Source organism: Gymnoscopelus braueri, assembly GCF_963280865.1.
Source record: "Gymnoscopelus braueri genome assembly, chromosome: 4".
Classification (NCBI taxonomy): domain Eukaryota; kingdom Metazoa; phylum Chordata; class Actinopteri; order Myctophiformes; family Myctophidae; genus Gymnoscopelus; species Gymnoscopelus braueri.
This window is the reverse complement of record NC_137605.1, coordinates 23,397,972-23,407,971: the sequence shown is the minus strand read 5'-3', so window position 1 is coordinate 23,407,971 and position 10,000 is coordinate 23,397,972. Positions and strand designations below refer to the sequence as shown.

At 40.2% G+C, this 10,000-nt stretch overlaps 1 protein-coding gene across 1 annotated transcript in view; it reads left to right on the top strand.

Moving 5' to 3' along the window:
• cadm4 (cell adhesion molecule 4) overlaps positions 1-10,000 on the top strand; it is a 302,572-nt gene that overhangs the window by 258,840 nt on the left and 33,732 nt on the right. The window contains 2 exon segments of the mRNA XM_080425842.1: positions 1,255-1,419; positions 9,422-9,512. Coding sequence (XP_080281968.1) covers positions 1,255-1,419; positions 9,422-9,512 — 256 coding nt within the window.

Below are 10,000 nucleotides of genomic sequence, written 5' to 3'. Positions count from 1 at the left end.
TGCTGTGGTCCTTTCCTTTTCACAGCGTTCTCCCCATTCCCCCTTCCTTCTTTCCTCCGCTGTTCCGTCCCGTGGCTCCCTGCAGTGCTGCCATGTCCGCATATTATAAGTGACTTTGGGCTTCTTTTTCTGTAAGGTTGCTTGGAAGTTGCGGGTTGCGTTTCTTTGGGCTTGTTTCTAAAGTGTAGTTGCTTATTTGGGCTTGCTTCACAATTGTTTTTATCATTTTTACCAGTGGTTCTCAAGTATTTTCATAATAATAATAGCTTGAATTTACATACCGCCTTTCATAAACCCAAGTATGCTTTACATCAAAAACAACGAACAACCAACAAACAACCAAACAAAACAACAACCAACTATTTGCCATTAGCCTGAGAGAATTATACTGCCCTGCCAAGCCAAAGTGCAGTAACTACGGGAAAACGCTGAAAAATGGGTTTCAAAGTTTTGCAACTGGTCAGCCAAATGAGATATCGGCATATAAGTGATATGATATTACACTAATTGTACACCTGTTCTTGAGGTAATTGTTTATCCCCCAAAATCACAAAGGCTAATTTGACCGTTGGGATACACAAATAAGTCGGTGTGTGTCCAAAAACGTAGTTACTGCACTTTGGCTTGGCAAGGCAGAATAGGTGTCTTTTCAAGGCGGCCTTAAAAGAGTCCAGGGTTGGAGCATGGCCAATCCCTATTGGGAGAGAGTTCCACATGGTGGGGGCTGCCACACTGAAGTTCGGGGGTCATGGACCCCCAAATTAATATGTATGTGTTCCTAACCCCCATGTGAAAATGTTTTATGCCAGGGAGTCTCGTACCAGATTCGTGCTGTAAGAATGTTTAAAAAAATCTTCCAAATATACCACATTTTATTTCAATATTTTTTGAAAATAGCAGATCGAGCTCGAGCTTGTAGATCGGCTATTTTCAATGTATACAGTACATAGGTTTAACCCATTGATACCTGGAACGCTTCTGTGTCACTTTAGATGCCTTTGGCTATTCAAAAATAGCAGATATACAAGCTCATAGCGCGGCACCGAGTGCCGCGCTACGAGCTTGTATATCTGCTATTTTTGAAAAATCTCGAAAATATTTTTTTTTCAAAAAACTGTTAGAATTTAGAAGACATTTCTAGAATCTTCTCAGGTCTTAAAGGGTTAAAATGCCCTAGCTGCCTCTGTTGGGCTTGTTTTCCTATAGACCTGGCCGCTTATTTTCTCTCCCGTGTCCGTGTCTCTCTCTCTCCAGGGGTGGTGTCCCAGCAGGACAACGGGAAGACGTTCGCCGTGTCCAGCACCGTGCGGATCCCGGTGGAGAGGAAAGACAACGGCGCGGCGCTCAGCTGCGAGGCGTCTCACCCGGCGCTCAGCGGCGGCCAGAAGAGGATCCGTCACTATCGTCTCGACGTCTACTGTGAGTCTCTCTCTCTTTTTGATTTGGTTCGCTCTTACTTTTTGGGTAATTTGTGATTATTAACCCATTAAGACCGGGAACGCATCCGAGTCACTTTAGATTTCTTTGGCTATTCAAAAATAGCAGATATACAAGCTCATAGCGCGGCACCGAGTGCCGCGCTAAGAGCTTGTAGATCTGCTATTTTTGAAAAATCGTGAAAAAATATTTTTGATATTTTTTTCAAAAAACTGTTAGGATTTAGATTTCTTTTAAGAATCGCCTCAGGTCTTAATGGGTTAAAGCGTGCACGTTCCCCGTGGGAATACTAGTTACACTGGGCAAATACCGTCCCCTGTTACCGTCAGCTGTATTACCATCCGGATCGACAGTCAGTAATTGGAAATACTTTGCACTGTCTAATCTTTCAAATTAGCTCGCACATTTTTTCCTCTCAAACTTTTATGGTTGTCTATAAACTTTTCAGACATGTACTCAAAACACGGCTCTATACCCAGGTTAAGGGCTCCTCAGCGTGCCCCAAGTCTACAGTAGTAAAACTTTTTCCTGCGTTTTTGGCACTGCCATGGTTTTCTCTAAACCAAATGACTCGTATAGCAGCAACTGGCTTCACTGTGGGGTTGTGTTGACACTAGAAGAGTCTAGTGTCTGGAAATAGCAGAGGGAAGTGCAAGGGTGACTGCATTTTCAAATACCCAAACTAGGACTCTCAACCGCTTAAGCAGTATTCTTTCGAAAATAGTGACAATCTCAATGCGTTGCGAGCTTTTCCAACTGACATAACATAAAATAAAATAAAAATATGTAACCTTGTATTTTCATCAGGATGGTGGACAGTTTTGTTTTGCGCTTTGCACAGCTGGCGACTGCACCTTTCAACAGAACAGAATATTATAAAATTGTGGCAAAAGCCAGGACAATTTGGTAGTGAATGTTGAAATCTAGTGTTTTACAGATATTTGTTAGAACTCGGGACACCCAGCTGAAAACTGAACAATCCCGGCAAAACCGGGCCATCTGTGTCACCATAACATTTGAGGTGCAATAAGGTAATAGGTGCAATAAGGTAATAGGTCAGGACAGCAGAGTCACTGCCCATCTTTCGCCGCAGGCTGAAAACCCACCTCTTCAGGAAACTACCCTACCTCTTCGCCTTGCCTACTTGTTAACTAGTTGTACGAACTCTTGTTTTATTGTTTTATTGGATCTTGTTTATTCGATACACTTATTTGTTTTAGCTCTTGCGCATTTGATTTTCCTATTTGTCTCATCTGTTTAAGAAAGTAGGTAGCTGATATATTGCACTTTTACCTTGGCGCTAGCTATACTCTTAGTTGCTTGTTTTAGAAGAGAATGCACTTAAAACTTTTGGTGATTAGTAGTTACCTATGTTGAATGCACGTTTATACGCGCTTTTGAGAATTTAGCTATCGCCTGCCAGCAAAAAAAATTATCTTTACAAAAAAATAAGAAAATAATTTTTATTTTTGGGGTTTTTCCGTTTTTCCGTTCGTCACAAAAAAACAGGAGATAACATTTTCCAAAAAGTTGTTGCTCCATTCACTTCAATGTTAAAAAATAAACGGACAAAAAAAAATATTTTTTTCTAAGTACTAGCTTAGAAAAACACTGGCAGTCTGTGGGGGTAAAAACTCTGGCAGTTTAAGAGCTAAATGATTGAACTGTAATGTAATGTTTATCCTGTGTGGATTGGGCACTACTGACATCAAAATGTCAAAAAATTACATCACGGACATCCTTGTGATTCTAACTCGTCTGGACAGGGCCATTATTGTCACATGTTGTGCTCTTGTTGTATACAGGGGGTCCCAGCAGCAGACACGCTCACCGGGCCTATTTGGGGTCCTGACCCACACATTATAAAAACACTAAGGCACCATCAGCTGACAAACCTGTTTCACATTACTCTGTGAAATGGTTCCAATTGCTTTTCTTTGATTGATTGGTCTTGGCTGACTCAGTTTAACCCATTAAGACCCGGAACGCGTCTGTGTAATTCTTTGATTTGAGCTAAAAAAGCATTCTTTTACACTTTGGCTATTGAAAAATAGCAGATATACAAGCTCTCGGTGCCGCGCTACGAGCTTGTAGATCTGCTATTTTTGAAAAATCGTGAAAATCTTTGAATATATATATTTTTAAAGTGAATATTTTTTAACTCAAATCTTTGCTTCTGGGGGTCCCTGGAACAAAATATTTTGAGATGGGGGTTGGCGGCCAAATAAATATAATTTTGGGGGTCCTTGACATGAAAAGGTTTGAGCACCACTGATATTAGAAACATACGTTTTTTTCTGATTACTGTAGGGATTTAGAAGATAATTTGTAGAATCGGCTTCAGGTCTTAATGGTTTAATCAATTGTGTTGCCCTGAAAGTGCAATCTCGGCACATATACCCAGCAGAGGGAAGCTAAAGCACGCTCTCCAAATTAGTGAAATTACTTTCACTTGATATTTGCCCCGGGTCTAAAACGCAATGGACGGCAACATTTTACAGAAGTCAATGCTTTAGTGTGGCTTCAGAAATTAGTTCATCAGAATTCTCAGACAAAGTGTTGGATTATAGTATTTCAATATGACTCGTATTAAATTAATGTATCGTTAATTTACTGATAGTTTGACATAATTCTGTTGCTCACTCTTGAAGACCGAGGTTCATGATAGAATTCAGTAATGGTTCATGTCTATTTGACAATTGATGGGTTTGCAAGTTAAATGGAATGCATTTATATAGCGCTTTTATCCAAAGCACTTTACACATTGTTGCATTACATTGTTACATTCACACCGACAGTGGAAGCAACGATGCAAGGCACTAGTGTTGATTTTTACAGCAAATTTTGATTCAGTTTTAGTCATAGTCTTTTGAATCAAATTCCATTTAGTTTTAGTCATATTTTAGTCATCTGAAACGTTTTACTCTTAGTTTAGTTTTAGTCGACTAAATATCATAACATTATAGTCGACTAAATCTACAGTTGATTTAGTAGACTAAAATGTATTTAGGCGGTGCCTTGATGGCGTCGTAATGGCTGATTTTACACTTGCTTGCATGCTGAAAATAGCAGATCTACAAGCAGATCAACAAGCAGATCTACAAGCAGATGTACAAGCTCACAACGCGTCGAGCACAACCAAGCACAACATGATTTGTCTTTTAGGATCTCTTCTCCACTAGTCCCTCACTAACATTTTAGTCTAGTTTTTATTTGTTGACTAAATTGTCAATGTATTTAGTCTTAAGTTTTAGTCATCATAGCTTAGTTTTTATTTAGTTTTTGTTCAGTTTTCGTCAGTGAAAAAAGGTAGTCGACGAACATTTTTCGTCATAGTTTTAGTTGACGAAATCATCACCACAAGGCACCAACCTACTCATTGGGAGCATTAGGGTCACAGTGTCTTGCTCAAAGTCCCCTCGACACGAAGCCAGGAGGAGTCGCCGGGGATCAAACTGGTCCTAAACGATCGCTTTACCCCCTTGAGCCACCGCTGCCATAGTTGGACACACCGCGATGGCAGTGGTACAGCTGGGTACTAATGGACTACAAAGGTGTGTCTAATGAGAAGAGACAGCCTACCACAAGAACACTGGCTTAATTGTATTTTATACCACCATGTAATTGTCTGTCCGACCCTGTCCAGGCTATACGTGGAAGGAGGCAGGCAGTGGCTCAGGAGGTAGAAGAGTGACAGTCTGGGGATTGAACGGTCCCCGGGTTTAGATCCTTATTGGTTCCACTAGGAGGCTTTGTGTCTAAGTGCTCCCCCGTGTGCTCACCTACAGCAGCACACCGCCCGCTCAAATGCAAGTCATTTCCCCCTCGCGGTTCAATACAAATACCCTCGTTTTCCCTTCCAAAACAAAGGGGAAGAGAGACATAATATATGCCACTACTACTTAAACCCCTATATACAAGCACAGTATAAACTCCCCCAGGGGTCTATATACTCACTGTACTCGTTCACTCCTTTTTCACCTCTAAAACAAATACCTTTGCCGAAAATGTGCGTGCGTGCGCGTGCCTGTGTATGCACGGCACGCGTGTGATCATGGTTTGGGCCCATGTCTTTGTTATTTGTTAAATCATTTATTTGTAGGGCTGTCGCCTCACAGCTAGAAGGTCCTGGGCTCGATTCCCGCCGGGGACGCTGTGGGCGCTGCGGGCGTGTCTTCTCCTCCGCGCCATCAGCGCCCCATACCCTAGGTGGGGTTGGCGAAAGGGCCTACTCTGTGTGGAGTTTGCATGTTCTCCCCGTGTCTCTCAGGGTAGTTAATACCCTCACAAAAACATGTAGTAATCGTGGTCGCTATACCGCCTCCCCCATGACAGCCGGGGCGCCTGATGGAGGGGAAGGGAACTGGTTGGAATAACGTGTTCCTTCCACGCGCTACGTCCAACCGGGGAAACTCCCTCCCTGTCAGGTGACAAGAAGGTCAGTTGGCTCTCATGCATTGAAGGAGGCATGAGCTCGGCCCTGGCCTCCCTAGGCTGGTGGGGGAGTGTAGCGCCCAGGATCACTTAGAAAAATTGGCATCGGGTGAAAAATATGGGTTACAAAATCGCGGGATAAAAAAATTGTTAACTTTTTTTTTTTTTTTTAACAAAGAAAGAAAGAAAGAAAAAGAAAGATATTTAATATTTTAAACCAACACGAAGTCTCCCTGTGTCTCTTTCCGACCAACTCGGTCACTGACAATGCGCGAGTGTGATCATGGCAAAATATGGTTACATTTTGTAGCAGGAAGCAGTTTTCATGACTTTTCCAGGTGTTTATGCTGTCTGTCTGTCTGCCTGTCTGTCTGCCTGTCTGCCTGTCTACCTGTCTGCCTGCCTGTCTGCCTGTCTGTGGACAGATTTTGTCAACAAAATGTAAAGTATTCGTCAAATTGTACGGGTGTGTAGTTGAGATCAAGGCTGTGTTTGAAGATCTGTGAGGTCCGAACAAGGGCACTGGAAGTAGCTAATCAAGCCTAGGTTCCTACAAATCATTCATTTTGGATTTCAGCAACTTCATCTGCTTTTTTCTTTTCCTTTTTAGATTGACACCTGCATCAATCTAAAAAGCACCATGCATTTTTAAACAGTCTTGTTTGAGCTATATGAGTACAGATCATGTGAACTTTCAAAAACTAAATATTAATAAAATATTAGAAATGAAACTAGAGACATTTGTTGAGGTGATTATTATTTCACTTTCATCTGTTAATTCTGGTTGATACTTAAACATGAGACTCACTGAACAAGAATATATATATTTTTTTACCAGAATGTAATATGCTAATTAATATTAATTAATAGTTCAATTTAATGAGCACGCCACTCCACTCCAAGTATAATATTTCCTGAAAGGCCGAATTGAGTCTAGCCCCCCAATTATAGTGTATTAATATTGGATAGTCATTCAAATTAATGTTCAATATGTATGCATTTCAACAATGATAACAATATTTGCTGAATGCGATGGACTGCAAGTGTCAGCATCTCATGATTGTTCAACACATTCAAATTATGGCAAGTCGTATTAATGTATATCAATATTAGTTGATCCGATCAGCATTCCACATTTATATCAGCATGTTTGTCCAATGCAATTCATATCACCCACGTATCCTAATGTGGAGAATTAAATAGGCAATAATATATTTTTTCTGTCAATATGATAATGTGGATAGTCGAGAACCAGTATTTTTTTCCTCCAGTCGCCTATATTTATGTTGATAGCTGTACTAATAATAGCACAATTTATATTGCCAGTATATAATGTTCAAGAAAGTAAAGCATCCTTCATTATTCTTTCAGAATATTCATGTGGATAGCTGAGTATAATATATTTTTTTCTGGCAGCATATTATGTTCATAGTTAAAGGCAGGGTAAGTGATTTGCTTTTGTTAAAATAAGTGCTAAATAGTTCTATATTCTGATAGTTCTCATTGCTATAGTATAGAGTGTTTGTTCAGTAAAAGGAGTCTCCATGTCTCTCCAGCTCTTTATTAAACAGAAAATGCATTTTCAGTGCTCTCTCCTGATTGGCTTAAACTTTGTCACCTACCTGAAAATGTTCTATATTCTGTTTACTGTAGAGCTGGAGAGACCCCTGTGACCGAACAAACGCTCTGTAGCAATGATTACTATCAGAATATAGTACTTTAACCTTTTTAGCAAACAAAAAAATACCCCAAAACATCACTTACCGTACCTTTAAATACCATCAATTTCCTTTCAGTACATTTATATCCATAGCTGTACAGTATAAAAGCAACAAGAATATGAGAATACCTGTTAATATTCAGCATACTGTATGTAGTACTATTGATGGATTATACCTTCTCCTGCCGGTATATTGATGTGGATAGTCGAGTATAATTCACTTCCCTGCCATTATATTAATGTGGCTAGTTGAGTAGAATTTACTTTCCCGGGCCGGTATATTAATATAGCTAGTCGGGTAACATGAATTTTTCTTTGTTGACACCTGGATGTGATTGATGAGGGACAGCCACGTCAGACGTGAGTGCATGCTGATACTGTAGGAGGTGGTTGAGTGCCGCGACCTGCGGGGTAATGGCTGTGCTGTGAGGGGTCAGGGCAGTGGTACATTTACTCGAGTACTGTACTGAAGTAAAATGTTTTGGAGTATCTGTACTTTACTTGAGAATTTGTATTTTAGGATACTTACAGTGTTCAGTCACACAGGTGAAAGGGCTTACGTGTATTCCAAATACACTTAAGCCCTATTTCAAATATAGTGAAAAAAGCAGATCTACAAGCTCACAATGCGTGTCATTTTGTAATGTCTAAATTTCAATACAGCTGGCAGTGATATCATCAACATCAAAAATGGTTTAATAGGTGTAAAAACCTAGATTTGATTTGGTCAAAGGACGTAGAGAGACTTGTATGGATTTTTTAACATACTGTAGGGTATTCGCACTTGCAGAATATTTAGAAAAGGCATGGGACAAACGGGTAAAGACAACATATATGTGATGTATTTACTTTTTTAGTTAAGTTTTTTTGGGTGTTAACTTTTTACTTGTGCAGCTTTCCTGGAAGTGAATGTGATATTTTTCATTTATGTTTTTGGTGTCTTATAATCCCGTAAGGGATGGGTCTTATGACAAGACACGAAAACATTCATTCAGTCATTTATTCATTCATTCATTCATTCATTCATGCATTCATTCATACAGCAATGCATTGATATTAAAAAATGTGTGACTTTTTAAAAAGCATGTACTTTTGAACACTTAAAACCAAATACTACAGTACGTTAACTCAAGTACAAATTGGACAGAGAAACGTCCACGAGTATCTATACTTTGACTCAAAGCACTGGGGTTGAATACTTTGTCCACCACTGGTGCCTAGCCTGTGCTGCTGTGGTGATGGCAACACAACACAACACAACACAACAGAACAGACCAGAACAGTGTCCAGAACAGATGCTGCAGTGTGGGTCCAGGCATGATAACAGGTGTCCCAACTGTTGGCTAATGTATTCGGCTGGTTGCCTTGGAAACTGTTGTTTGAAGCCCTTTCATACAGCTTTCTCCATCCAACCTGTTTATTTGTTGTTGTTGTTGTTGTATATATCTCTCTCTCTCTTTCTCTCTCTCTCTCTCTCGCTCTGATTCTATTTCATGTTCATGTTTGTACTCTTTCTTCTACATCAGTGATTCTCAAACGTTTCAATCTCAAGGGCCCCCACAACTCTGAGAGTGACAGATCCTGTAAGGGTCAATTGGGTTTCTATCATGTGTTCTACTTTTTTCCTGTATTCTTACTCTACCTCCATCCTCACTCTTCTCACGGAAACTACAAATGATGGAGCGTGCACAAAAGAAAACAAAAGAATTTCATTCACTTCGTTCTTTACACCTGTGAACTTGTGATGTGACAACAAAGCTGAGATTGTTCTTCTGACTGACTGGTTCTCCTCTGTCTGTATGATCACTAACTCTTTCATTCTCTCCACAGTCGCCCCCACAGTGAGGATCATCCCTCCGTCTGGGATTCTGCGGGAGGGAGACTCGCTTGTCCTCACCTGCTCGGTCACAGGGAACCCTCTGTAAGTGTGTGTGCGTGCGCATTTGTGTGTGTGTGTGCGTGTGCGTGTGTGCGTATGTGTGTGAGTGTCTGCGTGTGCGTGTGTGCGTGCAGTTTATACTGCCCTATAAAGTTTAGTAACTACATTTTCGATCAAAACTAAACTCCTTTTCTTTAAAAAACAAAATTGTTTATTGATTGTTTTCTCATTTTCCACAAAAGAAAATATGCAAAGGAAACAGACAAAGACCTACACATACAAAGCCATGCGTCACAGCGCTCCTGACAAAGTAAACCACTTCAGCATTGTTGACGCCTCAACAGCACTGTGTGAAAATCATAATAATAACTTCTCTCACTTCAATGGTCTTTCAAGTAAAAACGATCAATGCCAATTCTAAATAGCCTCACTCACTTAAGAGTCCAAATATCCAGTCCCACAAGAAAGTATGCATATATGCATTGTACACCTACATAAACATACATTCACATTTATTTATAGTAAAATGT